Raw genomic sequence first — 18,898 nt, forward strand, 5'->3', positions numbered from 1 at the left:
AGAGCGTCTCAAACAGGCGAGCTTCCGGCTTGGGGAAGAGAGAGCCAGAGATGTGCAGACGAGGGCCCCTCCAAAGTGGGGGCCTCGAGAGCGGGGAGACCCGGTGGGAACCTCCAAGGAGGGGCCCTTCTCCTGCCAAGTGCACCGCTGCCCCGGAGGCAGCTTGGAGTGCAGGTGGGGTGCTGGAGGCTGTGGCCCCAAGAGAGGTGCTCAGGGATCTAGTGGGGGTCCTAGAGCGAGATGTCACCCCCATCCACAGGTTGGGGTCCTTGAGTTTCTATGCTGCTTGCAGGCAACACTTGTGAGCTGTCCCCATGCTCCCCCCTGCTTGGTTCAGGAACCCCGTAAGCTGCTTAGGATTCTCTTGCAGGGCCTGGGGGTGCAGGGGATCCAGTCTGGGGCTCCCCTACACTTGTGGCTTCCCGAAGTTCATACCTGCTGTCTCCATAGGTGAGTCACTGCAAGAGAGGGCCTGGTGAGCTGGTCTTTGGCTTGTTTTTCCAAAGTCTGTGCCAGCAGCTCTTTGCCTGTGTCAGGTGCCACGTGGGACCCGTGTGGAAGGCATGCCCTCCCCTCCACCCAGGAGGTGACGCGCAGTCCCCAGCCGGCCACTCTCTGGCCACCTCCAGATCCCCAAGGTGCCGGGGTAATTAATCTCTGCTTCCGCCCTCCATGCTGGGCCCATGTCCATCCCTCGCCCTCCCCAACATGACCACCATTTGGGGTGCAAGTGGGTGGGAATCTCAGGCTAAGCAAACACTGACGAGAGGTCCCAGTTCCAAAAGGGGTACAAGTCGGACCACTGAGAACTGTGGCTGTCCCAGAGGAAGTTACGACAAAAATGTGCATTTCTCCCTGTTTGGGTCTCAGAGAGTCTAGGGGTGGACATCGTGGGTGGGACGTGGGGACGTGGGGAGGAGGAAATAGTCGGACGCTCCGTGCAGGAGATGGCTGGGTCCGGCTGCATCAGTGCGCCCTTGCTCTTACTACTAAATTACTTACATTACTTGTTATTTATCCCGAATAAACAGTCCCACGCGACCGACGCTATTATCGTTCCCACTCGACAGATTAGGAAACTGAGGCTCCTGTGAATGAAGCGAGCTGGCCGAGCCTTCAGGGCTGGGGATGTGTCCCAGATCCACCTGACGGCCGGGCCTGTGCTCTGCCCGGGAGCCGGGCCGTGGGCTGGGGAGGGAGGGGACGAGGAAGGTGGCTGAGGCTCCACGCCGGGGGCTTCTGGGGACAGAGCTCCACTCTTTATTTTCCAAGGCTTCCCCAGTGCCCACCGCAGCCTCACATGGAGCCACAGGTCAGGAAAACGTGTTGGGGGTTAGGTGTCCTCCAGCCTGCTCCCTGGATCCCCTCTGCGCGTCACCCCCCCACTCCCCCCAGATGGCGGCAGAGGTGGCGAAGCTGCATTCGTAATGTGTTCGGTGTTTGCTACGTGCTGGGTTTTGCATAAACCATCCCATCCCTTATTCTCGCCACAACCCCACGGGAGAGACGCTGTTCTTCCTCCATTTAAAGAGGAGGAAACACGGGCAGAGGGAGAGGCAGCTCGTGGGTGACGGGCTGGGATTAGAACTGGGAGCAGCTCGAGCTTGGTGGGAGGTTTCTGGCTCCTTCCAGCCAGGAGCTGCTGTCGGCACGAGGGTGTTCGCTTCGAAGAACAAGATTCGAGAGGCCTCCCTTCCCGAATAGAATGACAGTCGTTTTTAATGTTTTTAAAACATCGTTCCTTGAGCTTCATTTTGTACCAAATACTATGCCATGAACATCCCATAGTTCGATTCGAAAGTCTTTTTAATGACCTTATAAGGTAAATATTAATATACCCACTTTACAGATGAGTTAACTGAGGCTCAGAGGGGTCAAAAGACTTGCCCACCCCGCCCAGCTGTCAGTGAGGATCGGGGGCCCAAACCCACATCCTCGAGACGGCAGACCCCTCGCCAGCCCCCTCGCCGTTGGTCGGCAGGTTGGGCAAAGCCCAGGTCCACTGCGAAGCATGTATGCGGGGAGGAGGCGAAGGGCCTGGGAGGGGTCCCGCCTGCCAGCACCTTCGCTGGTGCATTCGGGCACCGAGACCACGGGGATAGCAAGGGCCTGGAGCAAAGCAGCCCTCGGTGCTGCCACTCAGGGCAGGCAGGGCGGGCTGTGCGCCCGGCCAGGAGGGGCTGCTGACAGCGTTCTCCGCCCGAGAGGGGAAGGCAGACCCTCCACCGAGCCCGGGCTCCAGGGTCCCCATCGTCCTTTACTCTTTGGGGAGCCGCAGGGCGTTTTCGACCCTAGAGCCCAGTCTCTGAGGTCAGACGGGTTTTGCCCAGGTCCCCGCCTGACCCCGGCTCGCTCGGCCCCCGTTTCTGAGCCTCAGCTTCCTGGTCTGTACGTGGGGCTCCAGGGCTGCAGTGGGGATTCCAGGGGAGCCAGGAAAGCATGTGGCACCGTGGGTGGCCTGCAGATGTGCCCGGTGGGTGGAAACAGCAGTGCTTAGAGAGGGATACTGCCCACCCACGCCCGCACCAGGGCACCCAGCAGACTCCGGGGGGCAACAGTCTCGGTGCCGGGAGTGGAGGCTCTTCCCGCACAGCTGGGCCAGGAGGAACTTCTCTGTACTGTCACCTGTGTCCCCTCTCCAAGGCATGCTGCCCAGACTCCAAACCTCAAAGCCAGAAGGGGTCTTAGCAGCTGGCCAAGCTTGGGCTCAGAGTCGGCCGGAGCCCGTGCCAGTCCCAGCCCTGCCGTGGGAGCCCGGGCGAGTGACTTTGCCTCTCTGAGCTGCGTTTTCCTCATCCGTTAAATGGGCCGCTGGGACACGTCACGCAAGACTGACACATAAGGTGCTGGGCACATGCCAGTTAGTGCCGCTGTAGCGATGACGGTCACCCTCATCAGCACCATCACCGTTATGGAAGGAAGTGCCAAGTCCAGACGCCCTCGGGTCCCCTCCAGCTCTAGACCTGTGACGTGACCGGAGCCCTTCTTATTTCCTCCTCCGTAGCCCTGGGCTTGACAGTCCCAAAGGGAGCCAGGTGACGGGTGACACGCGCCCATCGTGGCTTCCTTGGTGGAAAATGGCCTCCGTGTCTTGTTACCACGATCTACGAAACTATCTTTATTGAGATCTCCCTGATTATGAAAACGAACCATTCTTTTTCTATGTCATTCTTTTTATTGAGGTAAAATACACGGAACGTGAAATTTGCTGTTTTAACCATTTTTAGGTGCCCAGTTCCGTGGCGTTAGGTACATTCACGCTGTCATGCAGCCACCCCCACCTCCATCTCCAGAACTTTCTCATCTTCTCAAACTGAAACTCTGTTCCCATTACACACTCCCCATTTCCTCCTCCCCCAGCCCCTGGCTCCCACCATTCTACCTTCTGTCTCTACAAATCTGACTCCTCCAGGGACCTCCTATAAATGGGATCGTACAGTATTCGTCGTTCCGGGATTGGCTCATTTCACTTTGCACAGTGTCCTCAGGGTTCATCCACATTGTAGCATGTGTCAGAATTTCCTTCCTTTTAAAGCTGGATAATATTCCATGGGGTGTACATACGACATTTTGTTTATCCATCACCTGTCAGGAGACGCGGGTTGCTTCTGCTTTCTGGCCATTGTGAATAATGCTGCTGTGAATCTGGGGCCACGATTATCTTTCTGAGCGCCTTTCTCTACTTTCGAGTACAGAAGTGAAATCGGTAGATCAAGTGACAAGTCCGTGTTTGATTTTTTGAGGAGGCCCCCATACCGTTCTCCACAGCCCCACCACCAGTGCTCAGGGTTCCGATGGCTCCACATCCGCTCCAACACCTGTCATTTTCTGGGGTTTTGTTTGTTCTTTTGATAATAGCCATCCCAATGGGTGTGCAAGTGGTATCGTGGTTTCGATTGGCACTTCCTTAATGATTAGTGATGCTGAGCACCTTTTCATTATACGTACTCATAGTAAGGAAAATGCAAAAACGGTAAGAATAGGTGATAAAAAACGTGAGCATCTCCCTTAAACCCTTCCTCGGGAGGAACCTCCACTGCAGTTTGGGTCTCGAGCGTCTGGATTTTTCTCTGTGCGTGTGCCAACACATCGTACGTTTCTCCAATGACCTCATGCGGTGTTCCGCCCAGCTTGGCCTCATTCTCACGGCCCACGATGGACCGGCTGGGCCCTGTACTTCCCATGTGGAATCATGGTCTCACGCCTCCCCACCCGCCGCCACATGCTTGAGGGGTTCAGCACCCAGAACGGGCTTCCTCAGCCTTGCAGCACCCCCACCCGCCCCCAGCTGTCTCATAGCAACCCGCTCCCCCTAGACCCTGCTTCTCGCTGGTGGACCCTCCATATAACCTGTTCTGTAAGCTCTTCCTCCCCCGTCCACCTCCCCTGCTCCCGGGGACAGCGTAGGTGACAACCCCTCCACGAGGCCTGTCCCTAATCGATGGATATTTAGGCTGATCCCAACCTTCACTGTCAGGAACACTCCTGCTAGAGATGACATCTGCCAGCTCCGCAGAGGTAGAACATTCTCCCGCCCTGTCTCCAGCTTCACTTGCCATCATCTCAGTGGGGCTCAGGGAGCCAGTCAGTCCCTCTGGAGGGGGGCCCTTTGGTGGCCCCCAGACCAGGTCAGGGCCCTTATGCAGCACACGGCAGCTGCCCTGCAGCTGGTACAGAATTGAAGGAAGGAGACGTGCCGTGGGCACACTCCTGCTCCACACTGTGCCTGCTCCGGGGCCACGCCCAGCGCAGCCTGGCGCCCAGCCGCGTGAACAGACAGTGCCATCCGACTTCTGTGCCCGTGATTTCGATCTCCCTGCACCAGGGACCGACAGAGTCGGCTTTTATATCCGGATTCTTCAGGTGAGACAATGGAAACCTGCAAAGTTATGGAATTCACCCAGAATTCCTCAGGCTAGGGGACACAGAGACAGCCCAGGACCCTGGGGTTGGCGCCGCTCTGGCTGAAGGCGGGGGCTTCCCTGGGCAGGGCAGATGCCAGGTGTGCACGCATGTGCACGTGCACACACCGCACACACCGACAAAGCGATGACCCAGCGCCGAGGACGGGGGTTTCTGTCTCCCCCTCAGAACCTCCTCCCACCCGACCTGTCTGCTCACTGCGCCTCCGAGGAGCTGTGTCCTTCTGGAACAGTGCTCAGGTTTTTTAAATAACTTTTTTATAGCGTGTCGTAAAATACACATGACATGAAATTTGCCACCTTAACTATTTTTTTTTTTTTTTACACCCATGGCACCTAGTCTTCCGGGGTGGTCTCCCATCCAAGTACTAACCAGGCCCGACCCTGCTTAGCTTCTGAGATCAGACGGGATTGGGCGTGTTCAGGGTGGCATGGCCGGAAACCATGGACTGTGGCTCCACTGGGGCGCGAACCCAGGACCTTCTGCGTGTAAAGCAGACGTGCTAACCCCTACGCTATGGAACCGCGTCCTTAACCATTTTCAAGTGTACGTTTCGGTGGCATTAAGTACATTCACACTGTGATGCAGCCACGCCCACCCTCCGTCTCCCTCCAGAACTCTCTCATCTTCCCAGACCGAAATTCCGTCCCCGTTACACACTAACTCCCCGCCCCTCCCCCAGTCCCTGGCCGCCTCTCGTCCACTCTCTCTTACTCGAAGCACCTCATGTAAGTGGAGTCATGCAATATTTGTCTTTTGTAAAAATAACTTTTTAAAAATGGGTACAGGTAATGTATATTCGTGGTAAGAAAACATTTTAAATGCAGAATTACACACAAGACAATAAAACTCACCCTCGGTCTTTCCACCCAGCGAGAAGCACAGTTAACATTCAGCGCCGCCTCCCAGACCTTTTTCTCTGCATCTAAACACATTTACATGTTCCTTCTACAGAAATGGCTTCGCCCTGTAAATCCTGTTTGGTAATTGGCCTCTACCCCTCGCTCTCCTTCGGTGGCTATAAATATACATCCTCTTCATCCTTTGCAGTGGCCTGGAGTGCTCCATTGTCTAGACTTGGCCACAGTTCAGCCCATCCGTCTCCTGCTCAAGGGCATTGGGTTGGTGTGCGTCCTTCACTGTTATGGAAAACACCGCCGTGGACAGCCTTGACCGTGAATCGTGGTGCACATCTCTGACTGGTTCCCGGGGAGATGCCTGCAAACGGGAAAGCTGAGTGCTGGGAGATGTGTCGTAAAGACTCCCGAGTCTAGGGTCAAATGCCCTTCAGAAAGCTGCCCCTGATTTACCCTGCCCCATGGCACCACAGGCTGGTCCCCACCCCCCAGAGAAGCCAGGATGGCAGACTAGAGGCCGGGCTGACCCCCAAGCCAGAAGAGCCAGGACCCCTCCTCCTAGCCCCAGCCAGCGAGACACTGCCCACAAAACTGTCCCCCCACCAGCCAACGAGGAGCCCATCTTTGTTCCCTCCCCAGGGACAGGTGTCAGGCGTCAGGACGGCAGGACCTGGGGAATATTTGTGCTTCCTGCATAGCGGAGTGCAGGCATCTCAGACCCCAGCTCAGCGAGAGGGGCTGAGAGCGGAGATTGTGAGGCCGGAAGGGCGTGAGAGGTGGCGGGGACAGACCCTGACACCCAGGCGTCCTTTATGGGGCACCTGCTGCACAGGGCCCTCAGAGTAGCCTCAGGGACGAGCCCCATTTTATCAGTGAGAACAGGGAGGCTCTGAAGGATGGATGCGCCAAGGTCATGCGATCTGCAAGCAGCTGACTTCAAAACCAGCTCTGATTCTGGAGCCCAGGTGCAGGGCCACCAACCCCAGCTGATTGCAGTGAGCAGAGGCCCAGGGAGGTTAAGTGACCTGCCGCTACGGTCACACGGCAAGTCAGAGACAGCCACTTCAGTCACTCTCCTGACCCTGACCCCTGAGCTTCCTGCCAGGCAGACTTCCCCCACGGGCCCACCCCCGCCGGCCTCCCTCTGAGTCCAGGAAGGAATGTAGGTCAGGGAACTCGACTGGGCCATATGAGCGGGGTTCACAGAGCCTTGAGTGATGGCACCATTTGCTTCTATTTCTGGGCCCCGGATTATGTGCTGACAGTGTCAGAACCACAGTCACACCGAGGCTGGCTGTGGTGCTGGAGGGGGGAGAGTGGCCTGGAGGGCTTGTGGGCTGGGGGGGGGGGAGGGTGGGCGGCAGGCCTGGCAGAGGCCGTCACGGCCCCAGCACGTCACCCCCCTGCCCCTCCTTCCAACCCTCCACACCAACAGCGGCAGCGTGGTGAGGGGGCGACAGTGTGGGTGCTCCCCATCTGTAAAGGGACACTGTACAACTACTGCTTCCTGCCCGTCTCTTCCTCAGCCATATGGCTCCCTGCCAGCCTGGCTCGCCAGCCCACCCCTGACGTGCCCAAGAGTCGGAGGTACCCAAAAACCAGAGATCAAATGAATGATTGAAGCAGGCACAGGATGAGCTGGGCCAGCTGGACAGCCAGAATGGCCCAGTGGTCCCCTGGGGGTACGTAGCAAAGGGGCAGAGACCCGAGTGGAGAGAGCCCGTCTCCAAGTGAGGGTAGGGCTTCCCCGGGCTGGAGAGGGCCAGCCGACTCCTCCCAGCCTGGCCTCCTGCCTCCGCTGCCCCATTAGGCCCGGAGTCGCAGGGGTCAGATGCAGCCGCCTTTCTCCAGCTCCCAGCTGCCTGGTGCTCCCTCTGCCACTGGAACTGTGACCTCCCATGGGCTCCATACGGCCCCCGGCCTGGGCCAGGCCTCTACCTGGGTCAGCAGCATACAGGCGGGCTGACCACACACCTCCTGGGCCTCCGCCTGGGCTCCGGAGAACAAGTTGCCACAGAAATGCATGGCAGGCGTGCGCCTAACAAAATTCCCTCCCTCCATTAGGCTCCTTTTCATTAGGCCAGATGGCCTCTCCCGCCACTGCTTCCCGCTTCTGCCCCCCTCCCTTGCTGGCCAGGTATGTCCCAGGGGGGCACACATCAGCCAACCCCATGGCTAATGAGAGAGGCAGGTCCAGGGGAGGCCAGGGCTGCAAATCCCAAACCCACAGCCCTGTGGCGGGCAGGAAACAGGAAGGCCGAGACATTCTGCACTGACCAACGGGGAGCACAGTGTCACTGGGGAGCAATCGGAAGGTCCAGGGCCGTGACTGTCGTGTGCGTATGCCACAGTGCTTCACACACGACAACGGAGGAGTTCCAGGGACATGTGACGTGGCAACTTGCGAAGGCAGGTGCATGGAACAGCGTGCGTAGAGCACGTTGCTGCCTTTATTTAAATCCACACTCTACAGATGACTGGGAGGGGCCGGGGTGGCTGCCTCTGGGGGGCAGGATTACAGGCGACTTAAAACCTTTTGTTTTTGTGAATTTTCTAGTGAACATCTATGGTGCCATTTGTTTTCAACAGTGTTTTTTTGTTGTTTTTTTTTTTTCTGAGCAAGAACAGCTGCAGGTCGACAGTTTTGACACCCACTGCAAAGTTTGTAGGACAGCAGCCAGTGCCAGGCTGCACTGAATGGTCATTTGGTCGTCACCCTCCACCCTTCTCTGGCCCTTCCCGTGTGCCAAGTGTGTGGGGGGACCAACTGCTCTTATATGAAACGTCCAGCATAGGCAAACCCACAGAGACAGGAAGCAGATCGGTGGTTTCCAGGGGCTGGGGGAGGGAGGATGAGGAGCAACAGCTAATGGGTGTGGGGGTCTCCTTTTGGGGGGATGAAATGTTTGGATAGAGGTGCTGGTTACACCTCGTGAATGTACCGAATGCCACCAAACTGTGCACTTAAAAATGGTTCATTGTATGTTACGTGAATTTCACCTCCACTTTTTAAAAAAATGGGGATGGTCTAGTGGTTACTAGAGGGGAAGAGGGAGTGGGGATTTAAATAATTTCTTCAAATAAATGAATGAATGAATGAATGAATAAACAAATAAATTTTTTAAGGATGGGAAGGTAATGTCCTGTTCTCAGGGATGCTGGGGGCTTCGGTGAGGTCCTTTGAGAAAAGTCTCCAGCCCAGGGCCCCGTTTGTCAGCACTCAGATCTGCTAAGGTGCCCTCAGTGGCCCGTGATACCCCTGGTCACCCGCTCTTGTCCTTCAGCAGCTCTGTTGAACACAGTTCCCGGCTGTGAACAGATCGGGTCCTGGCCCTCATGGGGTGCACGCTATGGGACTAGAGATGAGAGAAATGTACGAGAAAATGCGTGAGGTGCCATGTGACCTGCCGGGTGGTGAGAAACGCAGTTAAGAAACACAAAGCGGGAAGTGGGGATCGCCAGGGGGGCTTTGTGGACGGGCGGTGGGGGGTGGGCACGTGGCCGAAGGAGGTGAGGCTGGGCGCCGTGTGAGCATCCCCAGAAGGGCATTCTGGGTAGAGGGACAGCACGAGCAAAGGCCCTGGGTGGGGATGCGCTGGCGGTCGGTGTGTGTGTTTGGGGGGAGGGAGGAGACCCGAGGGGGAGGCGGCACTGACCGGCCCCTGGGGCCCTCTCCCGCCCACAGCCCTGCTCCTGGACATCGTGACGGTGGCCGGCGTGCAGAAGCTCATCAAGAGGCGCGGCCCGTTCGAGACCAGCCCGGGGCTCCTGGACTACCTCACCATGGACGTGTACGCCTTCCCCGCGGGCCACGCCAGCCGCGCGGCCATGGTGTCCAAGTTCTTCCTCAGCCACCTGGTGCTGGCGGTGCCCCTGCGCGTCCTGCTGGTGCTCTGGGCCTTCTGCGTGGGCCTGTCCCGGGTCATGATCGGCCGGCACCACATCACGGACGTCATCTCGGGCTTCGTTATCGGCTACTTCCAGTTCCGCCTGGTGGAGCTGGTCTGGATGTCCTCCAACACTTGCCAGATGCTCATCTCGGCCTGGTGAACCGCCGGCCGGGCCTCGGGGCAGGGGCGGCCCCAGAGAGGTGGCAGCAGGCGGCGGGGCTGGTGGGGGAGGGGTGAACCTGCCACCCCAACTCCTCTTCCCCATCTCGGCTGAGGCCGGCGACTTCAGGCATGTCCGGTGGTGGCCCGGCTCCTTTGCTTGGACTCCGAGGCAGGCCAGGGCCCCGCATGGGGACAGCCCCTGCTTAGCTTCTGCTCTGGAGGTAACAGGTGAGAACCAAGATGGCTGAAGAGGGACTGAGTCTTGTCCTTTCTGTTCGTTGTCATGACGGTCAAGTTCTTGGCCATGCCCACCATGCCACAGCACGACACCTGGCAAAATACCCCCAAACTTCCACGCAGTGCAGATGCCAGCGATGGTTGTCGAGTGTGTAGGGCAGCACCTTCCGAAGGGTGCCCCCCACCCCCGACCCCGGACGCCAGCTCGCAAGACGCTGTGGAAAGAAAAAGGGCTTTGTGGTCAAATAAATTTGGGAAATGCTGCATACTCCGCCCATGTTGGATATTCACAAGGGTGGTTGTTGTCGTAAAGGCTCTGACAAGTCCTGCAGAAAAGCTTCCTGTTGAACCTTGTGTAACCCCATGTTTCCTGAGCTTATTTGACCACAGAACCCTTTTCTTGTGGAACAGCTATTAACCCCCAAGGAACTGCCGTTCCTCAAGCACATTTTGGGAGATGCTGCCCAGGAGCCGAAGGGCCTGAGGTGCAAGCCGGCCTCTCTCAGAACTCGGTGCCACAGCCTGTGGAAAGCCCACGCCCACGGGCATCCGTGCCGCTTTGGCCCCCAGGGGCCGGACTCCATGTGACCTAATAGGTCGTTTCCAAGTCAACCGTTATGGATGTGCATTTCATGTGACAGTACAGATGATGTGCAAACGGACCCTCTGCTGCTCCTGTGTGGCTTTTCTTTGGGTGCTACAAGAGTTTTCCAGGCAGGAAACTGTTACCCTCGGTGGGGTGAGGGAACCTGGGGTCTCTGTTAACAGGGGGCCGAGGCGGGGCTGAGTTTTCATCCCCGGATGGGCCATGGCATCAGGTGGTCCAGGGGCAATGGGCTCCTGGGGTGCCAGGGCAGCGTTCTGGGGAAGGGAAGAGGGAGATTAGTGGGGTCGGGCCAGGGAGGAGGGGAAGCGTGTTCCGGGCAGAGGGAAGGGTAGGGCAAGGGCCAGGAGGCAGAAGGGGCCATGCCTCCCACAGATGAGCAGGACACCCCGAGTGGCTGCACCCAGAGTGGGGGGCGGGGCGAACAACTTGCCCATCGCACGCATGAGAGGACTGAGGCCCTAAGAGAAGCGGTGAGCTGCCCAGGTCGCCCAGCCGGGCGGCCGCACAGCAGGATGGGAATCCTGCCCACACCCGCCACATCAGCCTCCTGCGCTGGCCTCTGCGGGGTAGCTCGGGGCAGGCAGGGGTGAGCTGGGCGCTCGCACCCCACCCAGCAGCTTGGTCTCCCAGACTGCCACAACAAAGACCCACAGCCCGGTGGCTTAACACGACAGAAATGCATCCTCTCACAAATGCATCTTCCCAGGAGGTGCGAAGCCCAGAATCGCGTCGCGGGGGCCACGCGGCTGCTGAGGCTCTGGGGAGAATGTTCCTTCACTCTCCCAGCTTCGGGCGGTGCTGGCAGTCCTCGGCAGTCCTCGGCGGTCCTCGGCGGTCCTCGGCGGTCCTTGGCGGTCCTTGGTGGTCCTTGGTTGCGGCTGTGTCACTGCAGTCTCCGCCTCCGTCGTCATAGGGCGTTCTCCCCGTGTCTGTGTCTGGGGCCCACCCTAGTATGACCTCATCTGAACTTCCGTCTTAATCTCATCTGCAAAGACCTATTTCCAAAGAAGATCCCATTTGTAGCTACTGGGAGTTCGGACCTCAACATGCCTTTTTGGGGACACATTTCAACCCCTAACACACAGGATCCTTTGGGGCAGGAAAACGGCTTCCTCTCCCAGCTGGCCCCACGGAGGACCGGGCACACTTGCGTCCGGGGGGCCCGGCTGCCGATTATGAAAGGTTGTTGGGTGTCCCGAGCATAGAGTCCCCCACAGATGCAGCCTTCAGGCCTGATCACCTTCATCTCCTTCCTGTGAGACCCCACATCCCCCATGGTCAGTCATAGCCCCCCACAGGGCCAATGCCCCTGCAGACAGGACTCAAGTCACCCCCTGCCCCCAAGCGCCAACCCCCCAAGGCCCCTGGCTTCTCTCTTGAGTCTCCAGCGTGCCCAGCCTGTCTGGGGGTGCGGGAGGCGGGCACTTTATCTTTGCCCTGAAGGAGTTCGAACCACCACAATTTACAGCTCCAGCTTCCAATCTCAAACATTGGCTGTTTCCGGAGCCTTTAAAATACAGTCTCCACAGATGCTCTGGGCACTGTGCTTACGAGATGCTGAGCAGAAGGGCTGAGGGTGTCTGCCTTCTTCCCCCGCCCCCACCCTTGGGCATCCGTCATCCGCAGCGGGCTTTAGCTTTGGGCGAGGGATAAGCTGCTGCCCCATGAGGCCCACATCACCAGCAGGGATGCAGGTCCCCAGCCAGGAGCCTGGCACATAGTAGGGCTGCGAAAGAAAGAATGAGCTCCTTAGGCCACCCCCACCCCACCTCACCCCAGAAAAGACCACACGTCTCCCCGGGGTACTCGGGGACCAGGCAGGACTATTTAGGACTTGGACGGGCAGGTGTCATTGCGGGTGGAGCCCAGAGGTGGGCACCCACCCATGTCACAGTGGAACCACTGCTGGCTTCCCACCTCCTCCCCCCATCATGGGGATTTAGATGGGGGCAGGGTGCTCCCCAACTGCTGCTGTTTCCTAGGCCCCTCATGTCCCAGCTCCTCAGCGGTCTGTCCCACCCCCCGGGAGGAAGGAGGGATGCAGAAAGGACTGAATTCTACCTGGGAACTGTGGGTCTCACTCACGGCCTTAGCCTGCTTGTCTCAAGGTCAAGGTGTGTCTTTAGCACAGTTCCAGGGCCAAAACCCGCGGAGGGAGGGCAGAAGCGAAGCCAGGTGGTGGAGGCACGGCCGCGAGACAGGCCCGCTCAGTGGCCTTGAAACCCGGCTCTGCCACTCCTGGTGGGAGCGGACAGTTATGAAGCTTGCAGCCCTGCAGGTAATCAAGGGTGGTGATGGCGGTCCCCACTGCTCAAGGATGGGGAGGAACCGCTGACGATGGGGGTACTGTGGTAAACAGAATAATGGTCCCCCAAAGATGCTCACATCCTAACCTGTGGCTATGTTTCATTAGATGGCAATGGGGAGCAGATGGAATTCAGGGTGCTCATCAGCCGACTTTAAAATAGGGAGATGAGCCGGGACCACCCAGGTGGGCCCAATGCAATCACGAGGGAGGAGGAAGAGCAGCTTGGGCGATGCCGGCCTCGAAGATGGCGGAAGGGGCCACGAACGGAGACAGGTGGGCGCCTCCAGAAGCTGGGCAAGGCAGGGGATGGCTTCCCCCCGGAGCCCCTAGAGGAGCCGGCCCCGCCACACCTTGATCTGAGCTGCTGAGACCGGTGTAGACTTCCGACTCCCAGACGGTAAGATGATAAATTGGTGTCGTTTTAAGCCACTCAGCTTGTGGCGATTTGTTACAGCGGTGACAACCAGAAACCAGCACACGCGCCTCATTCCCAATCCGCCCGCTGATGCGGCCTCCTCAGCCCCCCAGAATGACCGCCAGCCATCAAACCTGCAGCCTCTCTTCACCAATGGGACACAGGCCCCCAGAGGGTATCAGGGCCACACCAAGAGCCCCAGGTGCTACAGAGCGGGCCTCAACCGCCCCGCAGGCTCCCTGGCGCCAGGCTGTGGGTGGGCAAAGGGTAGAGCCGCAGGGAGCGTGAACTGACCCTCCGGTCCTGAGTGGCCTGTGCTGTCATGTTTCCCCTCCCTGCTGTCCCAACAGAGCGGGGGCCGGGACTGAGCCTGTCCCCCTGACCTGGATCTTTGAAATGTCTGCATTTGTCCTTCAGTAAAGCTCTCATTTGTCAAAATAAAGAGCCGGAATGGAGGGTTCTGAAGACCACCAGCAGCTATTGCCTGGCGATGGTGGGGCAGGAGGGAGCCCTCCCCCAGAACGCACCCTCGTGGGTGCGAGCCGTGAATTGTGTTCTCCCTCCCCGCCCAAGTTCATATGCTGTATAACCCCCAGGTCCTCAGAAAGTGACTGTGTTTGAAGGTAGGGCCTTAACGAGGTGATTAAGTTAAAATGAGGTCACTGGGGTGGGCCCAAATCCAATAGGACAGGTGTCCTTATAAGAAGAGGAAATTTGGACACAGATACACACAGAGGGACGACCATGTGACAACACAGGGAGAAGTCGGTCGTCTACCAGCCAAGGACAGAGGCCTTGATCTCGACTTCCGGCCTCCAGGACTGTAAGAAAATAAGTTTCTGCCATTTAAACCCCCAGTCTGGCACTTTGTGCCGGCAGCCCTGGGACTACAGCGGGTTTATCAGGTCAGCCGGCTATCACCTGTTACCACAGGAAGAGCAAGGCTCAGGAGAGACTAGGACACACACCCGGTGAGTCTGGGGACACGCCTGGGGGCACCATGCTGCTGCACCCGCCTGGCTGCTTCTGGCAGCGTGGGGAGACCACAGTGCAGGGGGCCGCCCTGGAAGCGCTGGCATCTCCACAGACACTGTCACCGGGTCCTGAGCCCCTGCCCAGGGGAAGCCACTATCCAGTCGAGGCAGTTGGTCGGATACAAAGTCTCGTGTCCTCAGCCCCCTCCCTACCTGGGGAAAACTCTGGAAGGGGCAGCAGAAGCGAGAGGCAGGAGCTAGAGAAACACAGACTTCAGGAGCAGCCGCCATCTGGCTGCGGGCGGAGACGGAACATCTGGCCCACGGCGTTTACGTAACCCACGGGTGAGCCCTGGCCGACTTCCGCCGTGTGGCCACGGGGCCGCATGCTGAGAGGGCTGTCGTGGGGACGTGATGATGCTGGACCACGGTGCCTGGCACGAGGCTAGAGCCCGTGCACACACGTGCACGCGTGCGCACACGCACTCTCAGCTCGGTTCTCTCACATGTGAAATTACACACAGGAGACCTCCGCTTCCTCCCAGCCCTAACGCTCTGTGACATGCACAGACGTGCCCACGTCTAACTCTTCGTGTGCCTTGTAAATACATGTAGATGCGCACGTGGAAATGTGTGTTCATATTTACACGCACGTGCCTTCACGCATACACCTACACACAAAACGGTGCTCAGGCCGACAGGAATACCTCTCCCCTTGCACCTGGTGTGCACGCTCGCACCCAGGTGTACGTGTACACACCTGGCCTTGCATAAGTGTATGCTCACGTACGCAAGTGTGCTCTTACACGAGCATACGCACTGATACACTCGCATCCACGTAGTTAGATTTACCAGGCTTGCCAGATTTAGCAAATAAAAATACAGGATGCAATATTTGGGTCACACTTATACTAAAAAACTATCTGAAATTCAAACTTATGTGTGTCCTGCCTTTTATCTGGAAGCCCAAATATACATACACGTGCACACACACACACACACTCATGAAGCCAGCAGAGTCCCCGGCCCAGGCCAGGACCTGCTGTCTCCCTAGCAGAGTTCCCAAGACCGTCCCTCTGTCTGATAATTAGACCTGCAGCTGCACTCGGCCCCCATTACGGGGCTGACTAGCCTGGCCCAGGCCTCGGCTGGCCCGTGGGACAAGGATGGGCTTCCAGCTGGAGCACACCTATTGCTGGGATCCTAGAGAGCTCTCCTCACCAACAGCCCAGCAGGGAGGTCTCGTAGCAGTGGGAGCCCTGGGAACCCCACCCCGGAGCCGAAGCCGGGGCCCCCAGGGCTGGCCTCTGGGAGGTTTGCCCAGCTGGGGTCAGAGACGCAGTCTGAGGCCCGAGATGTGGCCTCTTCCACATCTGGAGCTGCCTCTGCTGGTGGACGCAAGTCAGAGCAAGGACATCTCAAACCCTGATTCCTCGGCCTAAATCCTGCGGCCAGAAAGGTTCGTGGAGGGACAGTGGACAAGGGGCCTTAACTCAGAGGCGGTGGGAAGAGAGATATGACCTACCCCTCCCCATGTGACCTGGGCCTCCCCTACTCTTCAGAAGAGAATTCCCACCCAGCAGATGTGTGAGGGGTATCCCGAGAGCCTCACAGAGAACAGGGTGACTTTCTCTAAGAAAGTGTTTCTTGGCTACAGAAGAACACGTTTTCCTTATTTAAAAAATCAGTACATACAGGAAAAGCAAAAATATTTTGGTTGTTCCTTTCGGATGTTTTTCTCTACATTCACAAAAATACAGATGTGATTTTGACAAAAAAAAAAAAAGCAATTATACGCCATCGTTTTGTGACCCGCCTTTTTCGTGTACTAACATATTGTGACCCTCTTCCTACACCAAGAAACATCTACAGCTTGACTGCTAGCAGCCTCACGGTGACCCCGTGTCGGAAAGAACGATCTTTTTTTTCTCTTTTCCTTTTTCTCTTTTACGTTTTTAATTTATTTTTTCTAACCTTGTTGCTCGGGTAGGAGCAATAAGTGAACAGAAGTGAAAATCGCAAGTATAGCTTTTCTTGTTTCTGACCTCAGGGGAATTCGGCTAATGTGTTCCCGCATATCAGACCAAGGAGGTTTCCTTCCATTTTGAAATTATTGAGAAGTTTTTATCATGAATTTATGCTGCACTTTTTAAAATACTTCTTCCGCATCTATTAAAACGATACCAGAGTTTGTTTGTTTGTTTTCTCCTTTAATCAGCTAATGTGCCAAATGACATCGATTTTGCTAATTTCCGACCATCCCTTGTCATCTTGGGATAGAGCCAATTCCATCAAGTATATTATACTTTTTAAGATACTGTTGTATCCAGCTAGCCACGGTTTTAGTTTGTGTGTTTATTTGTATATTCCTGAGTGTCTGTGACTTTCCTTTCTTGTATTGTTCTTGTCCCGTTTCGCAATCCAGGTTATACCGGCCTCGTAGAGTGAATCTGTATCTGTTCTCCGTAACAGGTGTGTAATACTTGAAGGATCTGTTCCTTAAAAGTGCGACAGGGCTCACCTGCAAATCAGCTAGTCCTGGCGTTTCACTGTTGCCTTCTTCAACGTGATACTTAAAAGAATATTTAATTCTCTAATCCTCTTTAACGGTTATATGCAAACGTTCCACTTCTTGGTTTCATTTTGATAAATTACATTTTTCTAAATTTTAGATCACTTCATCTAAGTTTTCAAATTTATTAACATAAGGTCGTTGGTAGTACATTCTTACGATCTTTCTGTTCTCCTCTCTTTGAAGTTATACCTCCTTGATCCCTCTTTCTCTTTGTTGATATTTTCTATAATAGCTTTGGTTTTTTATTTCCGCTCTGTTTTGACTATCTCTTTCTTTCTATTTACTTTAGGATCGATCTATTATATTTTATATAGCTCTGAGTTAGGTGCTTTATTACTTTTCAGCCTTTCTAACATAGGCATTTAAAATTTCAAGTTTCCTCGAGGGATCATTTTCATGTATTCTACTTATTTCGATAGGCAGTATTTTCCACTTTTTTTTCCATTTCTACATATTTTTATATTTTCATTATGACTTCTTTTATCCATGAGTTATTTAGAAGTTTTTCATTCAATGTCCAAAACATCTTTTTTTTTGTTATTAACATGTATCTGAGTTGTGATGAGAGAATTTTAAATATTATTTTAAAAAATTTTTAATGTTTCTCACTGAATTTGAGTTGATGTTTGTAAACATTCCACATGTAAAGAAAGGAATTTCCCTGATAATTAGATGTAGAATTCTATATATGTCAACTAGATCCATCTTGTTATTTGAACTGTTCAAACCTGTGTTTGCTGATTTATTTTTATTTTGTTTTATGTGTTGGTCTGCTCGATCTACCTCTGACTGAGAAAGGTATGTTGAAATTTCTTATAGCGATGGACTCGTCTGATTTCTTTGGCATGCTAACTGCATATATTTAGATTTATCACAACATTTGGATAATTTGAAGCTTTTTAATTACATGGTGACCTTTCTATTCTTGATGATGCTTTTAAAGCATAAGGCAAATTTGCCTGATATCAAAATCTATCTTTTCACATACGAATATATGTAGGTATGTGTGTATGTATTTCCATCCATTTATTTTTATCTTTTCTGAATCCTTATGTTTTCGGTAAATCTCTTCTAAACTTCATCAATCTGGATTTTTTTCCTCCCAGCCTGAGAATCTTTGAACTGGCAAGATGAGTCTATTTATGTCGATTATCGTTACGGATATATTTTGACTCGTTGCTAGCATGTTACTTACTTAGAAAAAATTTCTATTTGTTCTGCCTTTCTTATTTCTTTCTCTCCTTTCTGGCCTTTTCGTGAATTGAGTTTTTGCTTTTTCTTTTCACTTTTCTCTCTCTACTGAGATGGAATCCATGCTCTTTCTGTCGCTTGACTCGTCACCGTCGGAACGTTAGCATGGACACGCAGCTCACCAAGCCCGAACTGAACAAATGTCTGTCTCCCTCCCACACAACTCAGGTCTCTAGCTTCAAACTATCCCCGTCTGACTTACACCGACAGTCAAATAACCCTTTTGTTAAACCGCCGAAGGAAACTCTTGCCATTGATGACGTTTGTTTTGCTTTGCCTAAACTCTGGTTATTGACATTTGTTTCGCAGGGTTAGCACTTACTTACCCTCCCTTCTCAAGTCCTCAGTCACCATATCATTCCCTCCTTCCTGAAGAATCTTCCAGACTGAGTGGCAGTGAAGGTCTGGGCTTTGTGCTCATCGATAAATATAAATGTCCTTATTCCCTACTCCAGCCTTCACGCCTCGTCTCTCCTTCATATGTTCCACACCCTTCTCTATTTTTTTATTGCATTTTGAGAAGAAATTCAGATACCTCTTCTCCTTCATTTTTGTTTCAATTGTGTCTGTCTCTTTAGTCAGTTTACAGTTATTTTATTTTCAATCTGTGTTTCACTCCTAGAAGTACCATTTGTTTGTGTTTTAAATCTGTCTGTTCGTCCCAGATGGTCCTTTGTGTCTGCCTCGTCAAGCTGCATC

General features: G+C 54.8%; 1 protein-coding gene and 1 pseudogene across 1 annotated transcript in view; one reads left to right on the forward strand and one right to left on the reverse strand.

Annotated features, from left to right (window-relative positions):
* Nucleotides 1-10,731, forward strand: part of PLPP7 (phospholipid phosphatase 7 (inactive)) — an 11,583-nt gene extending 852 nt beyond the window's left edge. Inside the window, exon 2 of the mRNA XM_006918067.3 lies at nt 9,466-10,731. Coding sequence (XP_006918129.1) covers nt 9,466-9,830 — 365 coding nt within the window. The 3' untranslated portion in view covers nt 9,831-10,731. The remainder of the gene's footprint in view (nt 1-9,465) is intronic.
* On the reverse strand, nt 5,247-5,365 carry LOC112484811 (annotated as a pseudogene).
* Nucleotides 10,732-18,898: the final 8,167 nt, after the last annotated feature.

This window comes from Pteropus alecto, unplaced genomic scaffold (genome assembly GCF_000325575.1).
Source record: "Pteropus alecto unplaced genomic scaffold, ASM32557v1 scaffold67, whole genome shotgun sequence".
In the NCBI taxonomy this organism is placed as follows: Eukaryota; Metazoa; Chordata; class Mammalia; order Chiroptera; family Pteropodidae; genus Pteropus; species Pteropus alecto.